The 21470-nt window shown below is 42.2% G+C and overlaps 1 protein-coding gene across 5 annotated transcripts in view; it reads right to left on the minus strand.

Moving 5' to 3' along the window:
- Positions 1-21470, minus strand: part of elmo1 (engulfment and cell motility 1 (ced-12 homolog, C. elegans)) — a 105262-nt gene that overhangs the window by 40886 nt on the left and 42906 nt on the right. For 2 of the 5 annotated variants that reach the window (XM_040020991.1, XM_040020990.1), the window contains exons 2-16: positions 20604-20755; positions 14693-14733; positions 14451-14523; positions 14305-14355; positions 14035-14204; positions 10687-10722; positions 8894-8993; positions 8243-8394; positions 8052-8130; positions 7026-7067; positions 6708-6758; positions 6172-6294; positions 5515-5643; positions 3345-3449; positions 1875-1983 (exon numbers count right to left, since the gene is read on the minus strand). In XM_040020991.1, coding sequence (XP_039876925.1) covers positions 1875-1983; positions 3345-3449; positions 5515-5643; positions 6172-6294; positions 6708-6758; positions 7026-7067; positions 8052-8130; positions 8243-8394; positions 8894-8993; positions 10687-10722; positions 14035-14204; positions 14305-14355; positions 14451-14523; positions 14693-14733; positions 20604-20681 — 1339 coding nt within the window. In that variant the 5' untranslated portion in view covers positions 20682-20755. The remainder of the gene's footprint in view (positions 1-1874; positions 1984-3344; positions 3450-5514; positions 5644-6171; positions 6295-6707; positions 6759-7025; positions 7068-8051; positions 8131-8242; positions 8395-8893; positions 8994-10686; positions 10723-14034; positions 14205-14304; positions 14356-14450; positions 14524-14692; positions 14734-20603; positions 20756-21470) is intronic. The other 3 variants (XM_040020992.1, XM_040020994.1, XM_040020995.1) reach the window with 3 other exon arrangements.

Here is a 21470-nt window from a genome sequence, read left to right on the forward strand (position 1 = left end):
TGAGAAGATTAAGATTTAGAGCTCAGTAAATAAAAATATATCAAAATGTTGTCTTTTCTCTCCTGCCCCCAGTGTTTGCCTTGTTTCATTTCATTCCCTCTACATCCATTTTTTTAAAACCTTGTACCCAACGATGGCCTACTTATGTATAAAGCCATCGTGTCATGTTTTAACCAGGCGTATGTGCCGTTATCATGTCAGCAGAGCATAATATCGCAGATAGATCGGTCATTCTCTGCAGGTTATGGGTTCACCTTTGCAATTCTTATCTGCCCTCCCATTTCACAAATACATAAACACAGTCTGCTGCATCATAAATATTAATGGTATGTTCAGTGTCCCAGACTAACACCCTCAGTAAAGGGGACATTATACAGCCACTGGGGACTGAAAGGCTGAGAAGTACGAGTCAAGGTCACTGCTATAATTCAACTAGGGCATCCGGTCCTGGAGGGGAATTTTTTTTGTGTCATAACATAACAGTATCATCAGCTTAGTCGCATCCTTCGGGCTAAAGAAGAGAGGGACCATCCGGCTCATTATGAGTGCACAGTTCAAAAGCTGGCATCACGGCTCTTACATTTCAAAGTGAATCCCAAATCTTGTTTTGGGAGGGGGGGGAAATTTGGACTGTATTTGAACGAGAAAGTCTCTCAAAAACAGAAAGTTTTATTCATAATGACAGTCTGGCATTCATCCCAGGGATCCAGCTCTGTTGCATAAGCCCTTCAATTCGAAGCTTAGAAAAAGCCTTAGAGATACACATGTTTCCCTATTTAGGGACAAGTCTGGCTGTTTCATCTGTATTTTGGTACGAATGAGGTCAAAATGATATTTCTAAGAGAGACTGAAGTGAAGAATTTCAGTCTGCTAAGAGAAAAGGCCTAAAGGGCACGTGGAGTGAAGCACTGGATTTAAAAAAAGAAAAAAAGAGCACTGACATACACGGAATATAAATATAACCCAGAGATCTGCTGCAAAGAATCAGCAGGCACGTACCGATGCACAAACAAACACGAAATAGAATGAAAGTGATCACCGAAACATGAAAAACTAAAAGCTCAGCATGTTTTCACACGCCACCGGTGCCCTGCACTCACCCAGCCCATCTCTCCCGGTCAGGACGTGTCTACAGGTCATTCGCGGGATAAAAGTAGAGCAGGCAGAATGTGACAAAGGTAGGAAAGTCGGGGATAGAAATGTAGCATTAGAGCTCAGTCTGGCAGAGATAAGAGCATGTTTAAAATAGACAGGGCAATTACAATACGTTTAAAAAAAGCAGTGTTTCCACACTTTCTTATCTGGTATTGAAACCTAGCTTGGTACTTTTATCAGGACAATTTTCCGACAAGAGTTTAAAAAAAACAAAAACCTGCACTGCAGCCAACTCCTCTGGAAAAAAAGAATATAAGCAGAAGGAAAGGGCATATCTGTTTAAAACTGAGCTAAAAATGCCTCCTTCCTCCCCACAGGCAGCAGCAGGGGTCAGTCTGGATTGGAACCGAGACCAGCTCAGCTATTTAAACAAGTAAAGACAGATGAAAAGGGCACATCAATTTGAAGTGGACGTAGGCACAGCGTCTCTTTCTCTGCGCAGTGTGCCGTCCAGAGGCGGCATATTAGGCTGAAAAGGGGCTCCGTGGGGGCGAGGTGCATCACTAAATAATGAACTCCTGGCAGCACAATTACAGGGCATAATGGCTGCTTTCATCTTAACAGTTAGGGGCTGTGTGTACTTGTGTCTCTGGATGTTTGTATTCTTGCACACAACTATATGCATCTCTGCACGTAAAGCATCTTGGTTTTTTTTATTTCTTTATTCAAAGTGTGTGCAAAGTGTGTGTGTGTGCGTGCGTTTGCTGATATAGACTTACGGAGCTCGCCCACTTTCAGAATCTCGCACAGCATCTTGGTCAGCTCGATGCTGCTGCGGCCGAACGGACACTCGTGTTTGTCTTCTCGACTGCTGTTCTCCAAGACAATCTGGAAACAAGAGGTTATAAAATAAGCCAGGCAAGAAATAAGGACCGTATTTCCTCAGGGCTATAAAACAAAAAAAGACATTTCTGGTGAGTGTGTTGCCCGAAGGCTGGAAACAAGCTCATTGCCCAGACTAATTAAAAAACTGAATGTTCCCTAATTTACAGAAAATTATTTTTTTTTGTTTTTGTTTTTTTTAATTTTTGCTTCTATATATTTGATAGAAAAGTTCATGATTTTTCACTGTAATTTCGGTTTTTTTTGTTGTTTTTTTTTAATCTATTACTTCATTACTTTGGTGCAGAATGAATAGCAGTGAGTGGTGTTTTTATCAGTAGGAAAAGCCATAATTTATGTCCTCCTTCGTATATTCCAAAGCCATCCAAGGGGCCGGATGGGAGTCTTTGCTGGGCCGATTCTGGCCCACAGATCTTATGTTTGATACCCCAGCTCTATGTGAAGAATAATTTGTGATGCTGCGCTGTGTTCCACTCTGACAGGTTAACTGACAGGAATTAATAGCATTTACTGGGTTTGGTTAAAGCAGATTCACTTGGAAAAGCGAAAAGTCGCTGGTTTAATTCCAGCCTGGGAAACAAATGCCCTTTGGAGTTGTGTCAGGAAGTCTATCCGGTGTAAAATCAAACATTCAGAGCTACCTGCTGCAGTGACAGGTGAGCATTAGCACACAATGCATTTTTGACACTAATTAGGTGCAGGGGCCTTAAACCCTTTTAAAAGGGTTCAATGTCACACTGAAGGTATTTTACCCATAAACACTGAGGTAGAAACTATAAGTCTTTTTCTTGACCTTATCCGACCCCTTAGAGCTCGTGGATTAACATAAATTAAATCTACACATAAAAGTCATCAGCAAAAAACCCCACTCTAATTACGTGGATGGTGGCAGCACGCCATAACCGAGGCCATCAAGGTCCCAATCATTTTAGCTGGCGACAGTTTCATTTGTGGAATTGAAGGCTGTGTTTTCTCCCACTGTCCGTCTGATAAGGGCTGAGCGGGCACGACTAACGCTTCTCTTTTCCCACAATCGTGTCTAGAAACCGTCACACACATAATGATGAAAGCTGTATAAAATCATGCTGGCTATCATGAAAGGATGACAAAAAGCACTTAATGTCAGTGCAGCATTGTTTAGAGACTGGCGGTGAAAGAAATTAAATAAGTTTTATCGTCAGGGCTGAGAAGCCTCGTGAAATGCAGTTTTACTGAAAGATGTGTTGAGAACGAGCCAGAAACTTCACTGACTGAATGAGCTGGAGGGAAGTGAGGCTTTTGTAGGACACTACAGGAACCTCTGTGCGGCATGTGTGTATGCGTTAGGGTTGTACGTGCGTGCTTACCCTGATGTAAGCGTCCTGGTGGTGCCTGGCAAAGTACAGCATGTTATCCAGAGCCAGCATGCCTGGAGGAATCTGGGTGAAATCCACAGCTGGATTCACATGGTTCTGAGAAAAACAGAGGTGCAGTGTGAGACATGTTTTTAAACACATTTCACCAAATCTCCTTTTTAACCTTTAATCTCTTTGATATAATCGATTAAACATCCCGTTTCCCCTTTTCCCCCCAGCTGAGGGATCACATGCACAACATAAACACTCCTTCTGTCAGCGAGGAAACTTGGAGTTTTAGGGCCGCGTTAGTGGAGCAGGAGGTCGTCCTTTTAAAGCCCCTCAAAGCTTTTGATTCCATTAAAGACAATGTTAATAAAAAAACACTAAACAAACAGTAGAAAAGTACTGAGGAGTGTGTGGGTGTGGATTGATCTGATTTATTCGCAGCAGGCTGGCAGTCTCAAATAACCCACTGTAATTAGATTTAGGTTAAAATAATGCAAAATTATAATTGGTGCAGACTTTATTTTTAAAACTAGAGCTCTGCCCACTTGAAATCTGTTAAGTAAAAACAAATACACAACTTGTCGCTGATTATTAAACAGATACATGATCTTCACACTCATGGCTGATACCCTGTAAGATCTACTACAATGGAAACTACTAAAAAGGTTGTTTTCCAAGCCTTGCTAGGTGTTTATATATATATCTGCCTGTTGAGAGTCTGAATATCTTCTACTGGTGTATAAACACTTAAAATATCTTCCACAGTAGGTGAAATGCAAAAGATTATTGGGCTAAAAGTTGACATTTTGGAGATGGATATCGTAGTTACGACACTAAACTCAAGTAAATTTCGAAATATGGTAAGTAAATCTAACTGGAAGCGAAGGGCCATGGGGAAGGAACAATATGAAATACTAACTTATACTAAAATATTCAACAATATTCAACAATCAGACTCAAAACTTTTAAATAACAAAAACACAGGCACTACTTTTAACATCTAAATATTGCATCAGACACGCGGGAAGAAACCATTTGTGCTGAAAGTCTGTCAGACGTAATTATTTCCAGACATTGCAGACGTCTAACAATTAAATGCACAGATACACGCGAAGACGCGTCACTCCGAGACTCTTCTTGACTTTTAAATGTGACGCAGAATACTGAAGAGGACAGCGACAGGAAGACGAGTAAAGGAAGCGGAGGATGAAAGAGAAATGGAGGACAGTGAGACCTGGCTCATCAGTTTTGTAATTCTGCCTGACAGCAAGCAGACTTATAGGCTTAAACCAGAAATAGACTACGTGGCACATGCATATCTAATCAAATGTGAACAATCTCCCAGCATGTCCAACAATATCTACTGAATAGAAGTTGCGTATATTAGAAGGTAAACAACTTTTCTCAGTAGTGATAAGGCTGATCTAGAGAATGATGAGTTTTATATGTGTGCACGCGCAGTATGCGTGTGTGGGTCTGTGCAAACTGAGGTGCACTGAAAGCAGACTAAGGATTTTTAGGGTGGGTTTTCTCCACACAGTGGAGACAAGACAGGCCAATTTGGCCTTATCTCTACTGAGCACACTGCAGTCGGAGTGTGAATGGGAAGAGCCCCGAAACGGCTCTGGGCTTACACCAAGCCACAGTGGCTTTACTTAAGTTCTTATGCCATAGTTAGACTGCTGCATACAACACAAAAGCAACACATAAACACACACATTCCACAATACTATACTTATTTTGGTACATTGCATCCAAGGCTGTACAAAACACATAGCTACTGGGTATGAACAGCAAAGCCAAAGCATAAGCATGATGAGTTTATAGTCACAGGTTAATACGACATGATAGTCCTTTTCTTCTTTTCATTGTCAAAGAACGATGAATCAGTAACCTTTGGGTCACGACTATCCTGTGTAAGTGTGGAACATCCTCAGTTTCTCAGTGAGATCTCCGCTTCACTTGTGATATGTGGCTTTCAAAGACCACAGGAGCCAAAATCATTAACTTTAGGAAGTTTGCAAACCAGTGGGTGACATCATGTCAGCTTTGTTTATCTTTGATATACAGCCTGTTATTGCACTAGCTGCGATATGTTTAAAAGAAGCTTTTTTTACCAGGCGGATAACATCAGAGAGGAAGCGGATTAACGAAGCCCTCTAAAAAGACTTACAATAAAGCCAAGCTTTTTGTAGTCGCGGGTGTACATCGACTTGCGTTTCTCAATGCTGCCGCTGTTGTTGGGCTCCAACTCTACGTCGAAGGCGATTCTCCGAAGCTCAAAGATGATGTCTCTCTGAGCCTGCACACACAGAGAGGAATGTTAAAGCGCTGCTCACAAACCCATCAGTCTTTTCTTCCATTTACCACTTTACAGTCTTAAAATCTTTCACCCTCATTCTCCATCGTCTGGGGTCTCGCAGCTCCCTAGGCAATCTGGACAGTAGCCAATTCCCCGATTTAAATATTGAGCCAAAATTATTATTTTGGATGCTTCCAGCCCAAACAACCCACGAGCCACTGAACAGAAGATTAATGATTGTAAAAATGGGGGGAAAGGTACAAACACACATGGTAACAGAGTATATACGGCAAAAACAGAGTTTGTACAATTCCAACGAACTTGAAAGTCAGTCTATGATCCATCCAGTCGTTACAGTGTTTTTCTATTCAGGGATGCTTTTAACGTATTAGCAGTCTGTTTGGGATCTTTGTTGACCTGAGAAATGAAGCCGCTGCAGATGATATGCAAATCTGATGGTAATCTACCTCCCTCCCTCCCTTTTCACACCCAACACCACCCGTTTTGATTGACTGTCCCACTCCACACCTGGTCCTGAGGATCCATCTTGGTCATCATGCGGTCCTCGAGCAGGTTGAAGTTGAGAACCTGCAGCACGTACAGCTGATGTGCCATCTCATCATTAATGGGCGTGTTGCTCCGGATCACATTCTGCATGGCGTAGAGGACAAATGGGAAAAGTAAAGGAGAGGGGAAAGGGTTTAGGGTCAGAAAGGCGAGAAGTGGATTATGCCGGAGGACGACAAGATATGACAAAGAGGAATAAGAGGATTTGGACGTGAATGGCGAGGATTAGAAGGCAGATGAAGGAAAAGGGGACGGAGAATGAGATTTCACACAGGAGAGAGATGATGAAGAGACAAAAGGGAACAGGTGTGGAAAAAGTATCCACAAGAGATAATGACCAAGGGGGTGAAACAGAGAAAGATGTGGCAGGTGTCATTTTTGTTACAGAAGAGAAGAGGTTGAAACTCGAACAGCAACAGGGAGAGACAAAGACAGAGAGGAGGAGACAGAGGAAGACACTGGAGGGGTAAAGAGGAGAAGGGTATGGGTAGACTTACACTGAGAATGATGGAGCGCAGCTGTTTCTGGGCAAGAATATGGGCCATCTCCTAAAGGGGGAGAAAGAACAGTGGGGAGGAACAGGGAAGAGCGGGAGAGAGAGTGAGACACAACGCCATATCAAGACAAAGCGTCTTAGGATTGTCCATGCTACGATGAGGAATTAAGGCGGGTAAAAATGAAAAATACATAATTAATTAATTAAAAAAGTAAGAAAGCCATCCGAAAAAAAGGAACTTAAGAAGGGATACTAAATGCACTAACTGTTGTCTTCTACAGTGCAAACTACAAAGGGTGCTAATCAAGGGTGCACTTACTGTCAGGGGACAATTTAGGATGTCCACAATGTGCTCATCATACTACCATATCGTGTGCAGTGAAGAAACAAAGTCAGAGACAGAGAGACAGAGAGGGTGAGTGAGTGAGTGAATGTGGAGGAGAAAAAAAAAAGTGTGAGAGGAGGTTAAAAAAAAACATTTTCTGTCAGCTGAGCAGCCTGTGGCGAGAGGGGAGAAAGGGGGGGGGGGGGGGGGGCAACAGAGTCAGCAGAACGGTGACAGTCTGGGGGTTTGTAATAATAGGTCTACTGATGGTCGAGTCCTTAACGCACGCACACAGACACACAAAACACTCTCTGACCTTAGAGGAAAAACAAAACAAAAAGAGTGCAGCCAGCATCTCACATCTTCTGCATCACGCTGAAATAAACGATCACGATTAGTGTTAGTTTGTGGTCCCACAGCACCACGTTTTAAAAGCGGCCTGTTCGCAGAAATAACACAAACACGTAACCTGAGCTAAAAGAGAAACAGCTTGCTTGTTCCCTAAACAGAGTCTTATAAAACACAACATCTTCTCTGAGCAAGCTCTGTGACAAAAAGTGTTAAATTGATAATAAACAGCCACACGCAGTCTGTTTTCAGCACTGCGGCGAAGCTCGTTTCGGTCTAGCGTGCCTTCAACTTTGTGCGCTGCGCAGGAGAAAGGCTCTGAGTTAGCATCATTCATTATTAATGTCAGAGCGCATCCCTGGACCCTATGGTGCTGGGGCAAGGGATCATGTGATGAGCTTCAGGGCAACGCGTGACATGTGTGAGAGAGCGTGTGTGTGCGGGAAAGACTGGAGAAATGGGAGCATGGTAGCACTTCTTTACACTCAGGTTTTATTTATTGCACTACACTGCAGATGTTTTATAGTTTCGTATACAAATGCACACCGGATGCATACAAAAGACACAGTTAGACACTGTTAGAGTTGAAAAATGCTGATGACTGCAACATGAAATGATCCACGATACAGTATATGCAGTGTATTTGTGTGTGTGCGTGCACCGCAGCCTCACCTGTCTCTTCTCCTCAGGAGCTTTGAGGAATAAAGCATTGATGACAGCTATAGTGTAGGTCTGAATGTCTTGATCAGTCCTGTGATTAAAACACAGTCCAAATAGGAGGTTAAAGGCATTTATCACTATGAAGCTTTTCAGAAACCAGCGAGCTCGATTAATGTTAAAAAAGAAGAATTTCGTTCACGTACCCCTGAAGATGCGGGATAAGCTGTCCAATGGTGATCTCTTGTGCCACCTTGTGGTAAAGATCCTGACTGTTGAGCACCATGGACTCCAGGATCGCCAGGGAGCGCTGCAGCACTGCCGTGTCCATGGCCGTCTTGTTCACGAAGCTGGCAATCTGAAAAAAAACCAGGGCAAAGCGTTTAGAGGATCTGTCGCAGACACGGTCAAATTTTGCATAGCAATTTTTGATTGAAAATTAAGGCAACAGGATCCTGGAAAAATAGGATGGAAAAGATTTCATAACTTTTAAAAGTTTAAATTCAAACTTAGGTACAAACTCTGCAAACATGTTTTACAAAAACACATTTCATAGAGGCCACAAAGGTAAAAAAAATAAAAATAGAAACACTTTGAGATGAGAGAAAAAATTAAACACACATCTCATAATGAGTATTTTTGCCTTTAATGTTTATGTCCTGAATATCGGACCATTGCCAAACACTTTTATAGACATTGAGCTTCGGGACATTATCATAGAACAAGCTTCATTGCAGAGGCTGTAAATGTCATGATGTAAATGTTCAATCAAAGCTTTATTCAGCGAATAACAACAGCACTCTGAATGCCGTTAATAAATCAGGGCTGCCTTTAATGAAACGTTTTCTTGGTCTGACCTTCTTGATGAATGCCACAGAGAAAGTGTCCCAGGAGACGATGCTGTGGTCCATCAGCTCCACAAAGGCCGTCAAAGTGAAGGACAGCAAGTCTCCAAAACTAAAGGGCAGGACACACAGAGACACACGCAAACATAGGATGCTTCTCTCTAGCAGATGGCTTGGAGCAGTGTATAATCTGCAAAGCCCTGATGGCTTGGAAGGCAACAAGGGGCGAGCGGTAGGCAGAAACAGAGAAAATGGTGCATATGAAAATAAATTCAATGCCGCAACCAGGCTGGCTGAAGAAAGACAGAAGACAGGCGGAGGGGGAGAGAAGAATAAATGGGGACAGAGGCTTGAGATGCAGTGCAGACAAACTGGCCTTCGAGAAACAGCAGGGGCCATCAGAAAATCAGCAGGAGCCGGGCAGCACAGGGCGGCGTTCAATCAGGACCAGAAAGCTATGTTATAGAGTGAAGTCATGCAGTTACACAAATATCAAGAGAAATCAATCAGCTCTGCAAGAGTCACAGGGGGCCAAAGCAAGGACCACATTAAACAGCCTCCACTTCATATTTCTGCTGCATGAACTTAATGAAAAAAAAAAAAAATCGCAAATGATGAAATATAGAAGCTTTTACTTCCTCATAAATCACAGCAGTAGGAATTTCTGGAGTTTCATTACCTTTCTACTTAACTTTTACGTGAGTTTTGGGATTTCTGGCCTTTTATTAGTTTCACCAGTAGCTTTTACAGTACTGACCTCTACTGCTTACAACTGGCATTGCTCAGGCAAATACTGTGACCTGGCCTAAACGTGTTGCTCATTGTTTATCTTACACTGATTTACTGTTAGGTGCTTTAGTAGATGCAACATGAAAATATAGCAAACACCTATGAGGCTATAGTCAAATACAATAAATGTTTGACTAAAAAATGTTGGCATCTTTCCTGAAACTTCTATCGAGAAGGAAAAAAAAGATACACTTTTTACAAAAGTGAAGATCGCCGTTTTAAACACAACAGAGTGGCATCAAATCAGCAAACCAGAAACCGAAGATAAAATGATAAGAAATGCTTTCAGCACACGGGTCAGTACTGCTGCATGGTACATGATTAGTAACAGTCATTAGTAACCCACAGCTGAAGAATGAAGAGGCCTTTGCAGATGGTACTGGGCATTTTGATGTAGTTACTGTAACTAGTAAATGCTTAATGAAATCGAGGAACACTGAAATTAGAGGATAGATTATTTAAGATAAAGAAAGAGAAGAAAATCTTATTTGACAGATGGATGATGATCCTAATGTGTGATGTCTTCATGTGTGATGTGCTATTGGCTAATAATGTAAAAGTAGCTGAAGTCTAATAGTGAGTGCAGAGACAATCCCCCTCACCCTGAGCACTATTTAGGAAAGAAGACCAAGATTTAATTCAATGTAAGCACCGATTAAAACTAATAAATTAGCTCCGCTGAACCCCAAATGGCCATAGCAATATCTGATCGGGTTTTTATAGATTTCTCACGGCATTACATTTTTAGAAATAAATCATGGCCTTCCAACAGTCTGAGGCAAAGACGTAAGAAGATTATTTTGCCCAAAACCACATGCAAAAAAAAATAATAAAATAAAAATTTAAGTGCAAAACTGATTTCAAAACAGAAGCCTGTAAATGGCTGTGTTAAACACATAATTATAGTAATTCCCCATAAGGCTTTGGGGCCAGAGTCTTCATCATGCAGACTCAGGCAGCAGGTTAGGAAGAGCACAGAGTCAATGACGTTACCCGGGGGGATGGGAGGGGCTTACCATGGCTTCATAATCTTTTGCAGTTTCTGATAGCGCCTGTAAAGAGAAACTTAGGTGTCACAGGTGGGAAACACACAACAAAACCTTAAAGTCTCAGCAGGGAGCAACACAAATCACAATCTTTTAACAATAAGCATCCCTCAAAGAGACCAGACTCTAAGGAGGTCCACTCTCATACACAGAAGAAGGATTCCTTACTGTGCAAATGTAAAACAAGTCTCAATATAAACAACTTTAATACACCGACTCAAAATAAACACTTTGGATCGCTAAGGGGCTCAAAGCATGCCAAGCAGAAACGGCTGACAAAGCGGCTTGCTGCAGACCTAATGTGCCACAGTGAGCACAACGAAACGGAGTTTTGCACATTTCAAAAAGCAGAGACCAACTTGTAAATATGTGACAGGTGCAGTGGGAGAAATGCCTTACGCTAAACAAGCAAAAGGAAGCAACATCTGCAGAGAGTTAACTTTCCCTGAATAGATTCGAGATGACAGGTGCACTCATGAAGTTCAGCGATACTACCCATGTGTGCAAAAATCAGCTAATATGAGGTTGTCTCCATGTGCACCTCTGTATTGCTTCAGAGATCTGGCAGTCTGCTTCCGACCACATGCATCTGGGCTCTGGGATTTCAGCATGGATCTCAAACTTCAGCTTCTGTGTCCAACTGATTCAACCTTTATGTCGTGGATCATCACTGCTAGGAAGATCCAGGTCTCAGACTAGACTAGCTGAATAGCTCAAAGACATTTGATAAGCATGCACTGAGACAGAAGGGCAAACATGGGTATGGAGTGAATTTACCATGAATTCATCTCTCAGGGTCAGACTGTTAATTTGGAGAAATCTGATAGAACAGGATTGGTCAGAACGGGACTTTCTGGAAGCGATCTACAAACAGCAGCAGCCCTGGAAACGAGGGCCAGGGCCAGAAAGAGACAACCTTCATGGGATTTAAACAAGGGACATTTTTTTTGCTCTTAATGGGTGGAGTTGCAGAACTTCTTAATTTCACCTGGTAAAACAAACAAAAAACTGTTTTAACAGTGGGGTTTGATTTCAGTATCAGTGTTCCTTTTACTCTGTAAATCCAGTTTTCAAAGGGATGACACTGCTAATAAGGTACAATTCAATGGAATAATGTTTAGAACAGGTTTTGTGAATTTAACAGGCAAGATTATGCTGGGAGCTAACAAGACAAGAACAGAAAAAACATGAATGACAATATCAAGGTGGCAGCATATGTTAAACCTGGTCAAAGAAGACCGAAGTTGATAGTAAGTCTGGCGGTGTTAATCAGTTTGAAGTTGCACTGTACATTCTGAACGTGTGTCAAACCACAGTATGAGTTGCTCCATGTTTTTGTCAGTAGAGGGCAATGTCTGCCTTAAACTTGGAGTTTAGCTGGGCAGCTGATCTACACATGAATATTGTGCAGCATCTTTGGCAGAAGCATCAGATCACAGAACTGCTCTGCCCTCATGAGTCTCGAGCACAGAGCCTCTTGAATAATTACAGTTCACCAAGTTGGTTGGCAGGCACACTAATGAGTGTGTGTGTGTGTGTGTGTGTGTGTGTGTGTGTGTGAGAGAGAGTGTGTGCGTTAGCCTCTGATACCTATCTGCATGCCTGTTTCATAAGCTCCTTCTGTTGAGATGGAAATGCAGCAGAAACACTCGCCCTGCTCTCTTTTGCTTACACGCGCCGCTCAAACTCTCAAGCCCTGAATAGGATTTGATGGGAATTTAGATGAAAAACATATTTAATCAAAGGGCCAGGAGCAACAGGAGGAACCTCGGTGCTGCTGTGACAGCTCCTTGCATTAAGATCAAATATTTGCTAATTTGAACATCATATTCAAAAAGGAGAAGAGGCCTCACTGATTTCCTGTCAAGCTGTACCCACAAACACTAGATCACTGAGTGGTTTCTGCTAAGAAAAAGCCATTACATGTCTAACCAGAATTTGAACCTTCATTTAAAAGCAATCATGAGCGTGACAAGACGACACCTGCACAAAAAAACTGCAGTTCTTACTTTGGGTTTTCACTGCGCTTCTGTCAGGACACGTTGAATGTCGTGTGTTTATAACCACGCATTAGGTGCAAAACAACTCCTCAATCTATCGTTTCTCTCCCTGGAAAAAAGAAGGGCTGGATAATGAGAATTGCACGAAGCAGAAAACGAGCACGTCTCGCACGGCTGGCCGCTCCTGCCCTCCCTGCCAGTTTGCACCGTCCATCTACTTCTGTGTGATTGCGTGCACGTTTTTCATACTGTAATTCAACTCTTGGTTCTGGCGAGCTCTTTGCACTCCCCACAGCACGCCACTGGCACAAACCCCATCTCCCTCGCCCGCCCACTCCCCTCCCCTGGCATCACGGCTGAGAAGTTTCACCTCAGCGAAAAAAGTCCTCGCTTTAACCTTCAGTTGAGACGGTCTCCAGGGCACTACGCCTGCCCTCCATCCCCCACCTCAACACACACTGTGAGTTTTTGGATGTGCTGAACATGCAAAAGGCAGAGTATTTCCTCTCAGCTGTGTGCAATATCACTATCATGGTCACCAAAGATGAACAGGAGCTGCTGGGCACTGTGTGAACCTGTTCTTCTCTTTGCAGCACAGGGTAGCATTGTTGAACCCAAGGCAAAACTTATGCTCAAGGTTAGGGTTTTCATTCAGCGCAAATGTACGACTGATTATTTCATGCAGTGTATATAATGACATTTGCTATATGACCTATAAACATCCGCACAACCCTGCAGCACGCTGAAATAAAAGCGTTCCACATCAAAGGCATCTTCACAAAGACGGCGATGACACGAGACACCAGTAAAATAAATCCAGCTTAACAGAGTGAACTGAGGAATGTCAGTGAATGAGCGGCCAGTCAACTGCTGTAAATGCTTTGAACTTAACCGGTCAGACTGCACAGTGCAACTCCAAAGACCCCCTTTTATTCTCACTGAAATCAGAGATCCACCTGAATACCATCCAAACCCGCAGCCCTTTTAAATAACGCCGGGGTTCTGTTACAAATTTGTGGTTTGTTACATCAGGCCTGTGAAAAATAATGTCAGCGATATGTGAAATTAAATATAGTAAGATTTGAATTAGGTATCCCATCGAACTGGAGTCTGTGTTTGCTAGTTTTGATGGATCACATTCTTGAGTCAAAGTCTAATATTGCCACATAAATCCAAAATCCAGAGGAAAACATTGGAAGTATGTACTCTTCCCTGCTCCCTATAACACACACGCACAAACAAAAAAGATGCTGCAGGGGAAAACGGTGCAAACAAGGCAAATCCAAACAGCAAAAGAAACAGTCTTTTTCTCACTTACTCAGTCCCACTTTCCACCATCTGAGTGAGCAGCGAGATACCATCGAGGTTGATGAACTCCTGGGCAAAGGTGATATCCCGGGACGCGTTAGCCAGGTCCTTAAGAGCCTCCAGCTTGGCGTCCATGCTTGATGACTGGATCCGTTCATGGAGCTGCACTGCCGTCTGGTACTGGAGGGCAAAAGGGAAAAGGAAACAGGACGTGTCCCAGATTGTGAACGATTTCATACGTATTCACAGAATTTGCTTTTTCAAATGGCAAAACACTTACAGGAGAGGTGGTCAAACGAAGGATCGAGCCGTTCTTAATGTCGCTGCGATTCTGTGGAGGATTACAAGGACACAAGCAGAAGTTAGTGTGCACTTCAGGCCTTTATATCCCCCTCTTGGATACAGCAGCTTTGCAGATGAGCAAACCTTTTCTGTGATGTAGAAATTTGTCGCGTCAGCAATCTGCAGAGCAAAGTTTTCAGGGCTCCCCAGCGACCACCTAAAAGGCATTGGATAAAGACAAAATACACTGTGTAATTGGTTTAAAAGTGCATTAAAAACAGCAAATAGGATTCAAGTATGGGGGTAGGGGACAGTTAAATTCAAATCCAAAAGACATGAACTAGTGCATACATTTAAAAAAAAAAAAAAAGCAAATGAAGACTTACCCCTCGCATACTTCTTTAATGATGGCTGAGAGAGGCTTTTTCTGGGAATTAAAAAAAAGGCAAAACTACATTTAGTTCACAGTCTAGTACTGAGTTCCTAAAACAACAGGCAATTCAGAGAGGGCTGCAATTATTTTATATTGCGGGACTGGCACAATGAGAGGCTGTTCTTCAGGAGCCTGTATTTATCCAACTGCTGATGTGGGATCATCGACCATGGCTGCTGCACCGCTTCATTCATTATTAGTGATTCAGTGTTTCTACAGCGGTGCAGAGTACATCTTTTCAAGAACCACATTTACAGTTTCACAGCTAAAAAATTGAATGAAGATTCAATGAAATATACAGAAACCCCTCAGTTCCCCAGGAAGCCTAAAACAAGATACTGTCTAAAGTGAAACAAGTTTCTTAATCTAGATCTGGGGACATCTAATAACAGCCTTAGTATACCAGCAGTGAAAGATTTAGCATTACAAGTCAACTCATGTTGAGGCCAACCTTCCCCCCCAAGGGGCAAAGGCTACACTAAAACTTTGATGTTTTATGATGTTTTTATTACAACATGCTGACGTCAGCCTGCTTTCACAACAACACGCTGATGTCTAACCTTTGACCTATGATCTTGAAGCATTACAAACTAACCATATTATTGGATTAAAACTGGCTGTAAAACTTGAGATTTTATGGTGTCATTGAAAAAATAAAATGTGTGTTGTACAGCTCTCTCCATGCCTTTTCATATGATATATTACTCAGTATGGTTTCTTAAAAAAGTTTTCAGTGTTAACTTTGACCTTGGGTGCTAGCTATAAAGTAGCAGAGCCAAATGCTCAGCTAACCTATGTACTCTGGTCCTCCAGGGCCTGGTATATTGTTGTGAAGTTTGAGAACAGACAAACAAACTGAGCCAATTACACAATGTTTACTCATTACGTAGTTGGGGCAGCACCTTTTTAAAATGACTTTGATCAACCAAAGATAATAAAAGTACAGAAAAACGATATCAGGTTCTGAATCAGGATACTTCATTTTCTGCGGGGCCAATTCTAACCACTCTTTTCTTTAAATTCTTCCCCCCCAAATGCATGAAGATGGATTCGTTTGAGTATCTATATATCAAAATATACGAGCATATTGCATTATTGCTTTTCTGGGGATTAGCCCAGACAGTGAGAGAAGCTGCGGTGATGAAGACAGACAGACAAAAGATAACGATGGCAGGATGGTGGGCATATATGACAAGGAAAGAAAGGCAGAGTGGTGACAGAAAAAGAGGGTGGGCTGTTTGTGAACAAAAGGGAGAAGGGGAATAAACAAAAGCAGGAAAAAGTATGTGAAAAGAAAAAGTGTACACATAAAAGGAGTTTGAGTCTTTTTTTTTTCCTGCTCTCAGTGTACTTATAAAAAGCAATGCAGCTAATAACGAGGACAACAAACAGAGATGGACACAGAAAGATGAAAAATTAGGAGCATGCAAGATGTGTATGAGCAGGGAAGCCGAGATAAATAAAAGCAGCGTGTGCACGAGAAATGCTAATCAGTGTTAACTTAATATCTGCTTGCTTGCCACTGCCATCATCCTCAGGCTCTGTGGGAGATACAGTATGCTGCCAGGCTACATGCATAATCTATATACAAACTCACGCAAGCACAAACACTCATAAAAGTACTCGACGCTACAACCACGTTTCTAAAAGTTTTCAGCTATTTAAACCCCATATTTACCTTAACCCCCCCTTCACAAAAACAACATTTTAAATGTTGCATCAAAGACATTTTTAATCATTTTTGGGAAAAATAAATGCTCTTAGAATTTAGTGCCAGTTACATGTTTCAACCAGAGGCATGTTTTCCACTGTGTTGCATCACTTCTTCTTTTAAAAAACACTCAGAAGGCATTTGGGAACTAAAAGAGACCGATGCTGTAGCTCTGAAAGTGAATATTTTCAGTGGTGACGCTGACAGACATGGATTGCAGAGAGTCCCTCTTTCATTACAGATCATGCTGCAGTAACACGAGCAGAATGTGGTTTGGCATTTCAGGAATAAGCAAACCCTTACTAGAAAATGTTGCTCCAAAACCTGCATACGTGCAACGTTTGCATGTCGTCCAAGCCGCTGCGCGCTAAGGAGCCATCGTGGATGCTGGCTTGTTATTTTTCCCACGACAGCAACTGAAGCTCAGAGGATGGAGCATTCATGATTAAAAAAGAAAAAACAAATCTGATTTTGATTACTTCCTTGCTTACAGAGATTTCTTCAGCCTCTCAGAATCATTCAGTTTTTGCAGATGATGCAACTTTAGGATTAAAAACTTCATTGTTAAATTGCTGAATTATTTGGCAGCTCTTGACAGAGTAGTAAAACCCTTCCCGTGTTAACTTCTCAGTGAATCAGCCTCTCTGGTAAACTCTTTTTATACCCAGTCATGCTAATGTGAAATAAGAGAGAAACACAGAGATGCTTCCAGTGACCCTACTTTATATGTTGCCTATTATGTACCTATAAATACAAGCAGTTCTCCAAGCTTTAAACTGACTCTGTTTCCCCATCTACCATTTCCCTGTCTAACCTCCCACTACATCTTCCTCTCCTTTACTATTACTTTCAACCCACACGAGCCACTTTGTTTAACTTACTGTAAGCCCAGTCAGGAGTACAGTTCAAGGGTAGCACCTACATAACCGGAATTCACTTTGTACAAAGGTGAAAAGCAAAGCTGTTATCTATAAGATCCTATACCACCCACTAGATTTCAGCTCCTGTTACTCCACACAATAGTTTATCTAAGGAGTTATTCCACTTTAGCACATTTGGTGGTTATTCTTTTTTTCCCCCCTCCGAGATCATTTATATGCAATAAAGCATGACCCTGCTAGAACCTGCTAGCCATTTTTGCACATTCACTGAAGGTATTTAGTCTTATTTCACTCAAGGAAACAGTTTAATATATCCCTCTGGACTTTTCTTCTGTTAACCACTGTGCTTAGATGCGTGCACACAAGCACACACCAAAATATAAATAAATGCCTTTATTTTTAGTTTTCTATCTTTTAACCACAGCAGTGACACTAATATATAACCAATTTTAGCACATTACCTAAAACTAAGCGGGCTGTTAGTCTTAGAGTTTGTTTCTTGCCCCTTTCCACCTGCAAACATTCCTCTCATTCCTCTACTCCACCAGAAACCCCACCACCCAATCCTCCCCCAGTTTCTCTATTGCCTTTCTGATAAACAAAAAGCAATTAAAAACACTTACAAACAACTGTCTAAACTTGTAGCGATTCCCCCGCATTCCTACATAAAGGTTGGACTTTTGTGCCTGAAGATGTTTGGAGAGATACAGAAATCACAGAGACACACACCGAAGCAGATGTAGCCTAAACACACTCAAGCGTGCACTGCAGAGGCGCATATACAAACAGACAGAAATAATAAAAATACACATATTTATCGGCATGCACATGGATACAGGCACATGCATGCACACACACAGCAAATAAGCATGCACAAGCATGAACAGTAACAACTATCCATGTTGCCACACAAACACACCCACGCACATTTTCACTTAAGCAGAATTTTACCTGCGTAAACAAAATTTACACATACAAGTTTTCAGGCATGTACACACACACACACACACACACACACACTTTCTCTGGGTATCAAAACAGCTCGAGCTGCAGAAGCCCACTCCCCGTCGCATGAGTCAGACAGCCATATGCTGCTGCAGGGCCTATTGTACAGAGAAGATGCAGAGGGAGGAGGAAGAGGTGGGGGTTGATGGTGGAGGACAAGAGAGGAAGAGGCACAGCGCGCGCAAGTTTCGCAGTCACAACAAAACACGGGGAGGAGGAGTGCAAGGGGGGAGCAAACAAGAGCGAAAGCAAAGAAGGACAAAGAGGAGGAAGGCAACACAGAGGTGGAACAAGAGGAAGATGACAGGGAGAGATAAAAGGAGGAGGAGGAGAGGTGGCTTAAAGAAGTAAAGACAGACCTAAGCAAAGCTAAAGGCAATCTACTCAGACTGGAACAGCGCTGCTGATAGGGGGGGGGGGCATTTAATACAAAAACCACACCCCCTAAATCTCTACTTAAGTGTTTAAAGCACCAGAAGCACATGTACTTCACAGTTCAATACTTCATTCACTAGTTCATCCATTGAGAAGGGCAGTTGTAACTCCGGTTACCACGGTGACTCATAGCTTTTACAATCATTAGCCTATCTGTGAGTCACACAAACAACAAACAGGCCAATTTATAAAACTGTATGTGCAATCAAACAAAGTAACAGCAAAAATGTCCCCCCACACACACACGGGGTAGTCGCTGTTTGGGCTAATTATTTTATTAGCATGTAATCTAGCGCTGGATAGACCCCGACAATCTGCCGACATACGGCATGGCCATTATCTGTGGGCTCGTAATGGATGCGAGCTGCGTGCAGGCGAAAGCAGCTGCGACGCAAATCTACACAGAAGTGCAGTTTCAGTTTTAAAAAGCACACACCAGTGTTGTTAACTGTTGAGCATAAACATAGCAACTGCATTATGTAAATCAGTGGAATATAAAGCTATGCACTGATGAGGTTTCATAGCGCTTTAGCATTGCAGCTATTTAATGTTACAGTTTTTAAAAAACAAACGATAAAACCCTCCTTACAGTCGTGGAGCTCCACCAACCACTCAAGTTGCAGTTTAGATCTGTGTTTGTCCAGATGCATGCAATATATCAAGTGAAGACTTGGAAGAAATTTAATAGTGAAAACACCGCAGATTGAAGAAAGAGGAGATTCATGGATGTAGCAAAAAAGTTCATACAGAGGCTGGAAGAAGAGAACACTAGGGGTAGGGTGAGATAGCGGAAGAGAGTGATGGTGAAAAGAAGAAACCGAAAGAAGGCGAAGAGGGTCGCAAGATCTCCTCACGCTCCCGAGTTACAGTGCAATAATCGCCACAAACAGAACATTGTGATGCTGAACGTCTTGGGTAATGGCCCAAACTGCGTGACATCACAACGATCCTTGACCACGGCCATTACTTTAAGTGAACATTTGTGTCAGATGAAGTGAAACTCGCTCGAGGAGTTCCTCAGACATCACAGTCAAAAGAACAGGAGGTCACAGAGACCCTGACCTTTGACAGGCAAAGTTAATCCATTATTCCTTTGAGCTTTTGTCCAAACCTACTGAAATTTCCCTGAAGGTGTTCAAGAGATATCACATAATGCCTCTGACCACAGCTGTGACCATTATGTTTTACATTTTAAAAAACAGCATCACTAAGATTCATTGATATTGTAATGTGACAGATGCATAAAGCTTTAACTGAGTTTGTTTTCCATAGCAGACAATGTAAGAGTGAGAAGGTTGCTCACCTGTTTTGTACATGGTGTTGTGCTTTATACCAAATCTCACCTCCAATCATATGAATACTTTTTGCTCTGACAGTGAGCTAAACAGCCCAGGTATTTACCCACAAACATCCATATTTTTTGTCACTTTTCTTAATGACAGAGCCAGCCTCTTTGCATTCAGTGAAATTTCTTTAAAGCTATGTCAAAGCTGTGACTAACTGTTAAACATCTTTAATTAAGGCCACATCCTTGAGGCTAATTAGTATAATTGATGGGAACAACGCAAAAGCTGCACCAAGCCCTGATCACATCCGCCCAGCCGCTCCAGAGAGAGACACCTACAAACATCCAAGCGATTTCATTATATACACAGCAACGGATTACTGCGCAATAATGTGTTCATACAAAACACGCACTGTGATTATGGTTTTTAAATCTGCACGGTGAGCGTCACAGACCCCAAACATTTTTCACTGGTTGTGCTGGATTTAAAGGACAGTAATGTCTGCTGGTGAGATGACGGTGTCTTTTGTTGCACTGAGGCACATACCTGGTCTATCTCCATGAGCTTGGGGAATGCCCCCGGCCACTCAATGGCTACCTTGACAATATCTGCCGGCGGCGGCATGGCTCCCAGGGTGGGGGTGAGAGCCTCACTGCCTCACACCTCTGTCAGTACTACTGAAGATGGCTCATCCAAACCTGTAGGGTAGAGTGAAGGGGAACAAAAAGAAGCAGAAAATGAGGCACATTAGTCACTGATGTTTGCTTGTGTTAGAGTTGTTGAAATTCAAAGACTATTTTAAGGCCAACAAGGACAGCCCTGAAAAATAAGACACAGCGCTCTGGGGGTGGGGGGGTGAGCGCAAGCAAATGAAACTCATCTTCAGGAGAAGCTAGTGAACTGCTAAAACCAATAAGATCACTTTCGTATAGCATTTAAATTTTTAGAGGAAGTTAGTCAACTGACCTACTTACATCAATTTACTATAATTTGTGCACCCACAAGAAAGTAAACACTCTGGCTCTTTTTATTTCGTACCAAGAAAGCATCTCAGGTAAGGCTGGCCAACAACAGTGGGGGGTTTAGCATCAGTACCAGTTTAAAAACCACAAATACACTGCATGCTGTTCATTAGCCCACAGCTAGGACAGGCTCTTCAGTTAAGAACTATGCTCTGCATGCTTATTCCTGCACATACTGGCACTGAAAGTCATACGTGAATGCAGTTAAACTTCTGACTATCGCTTATGCAAACTAAGGCAGGCAGACTTTTTATTTGTCCTCTGAGATCAATTTTTCCAGGGGTAGACTAATTTAAAGTTGGAGTGTGGTACATTTACATATAAATAACCATCCAATAAATTCGAGCCCTTGCCAAACAAGCTCACACAATGCTGATTAAGCCTATCACAG

Source organism: Simochromis diagramma, unplaced genomic scaffold (genome assembly GCF_900408965.1).
Source record: "Simochromis diagramma unplaced genomic scaffold, fSimDia1.1 OVJJ01000753.1, whole genome shotgun sequence".
NCBI lineage: Eukaryota > Metazoa > Chordata > Actinopteri > Cichliformes > Cichlidae > Simochromis > Simochromis diagramma.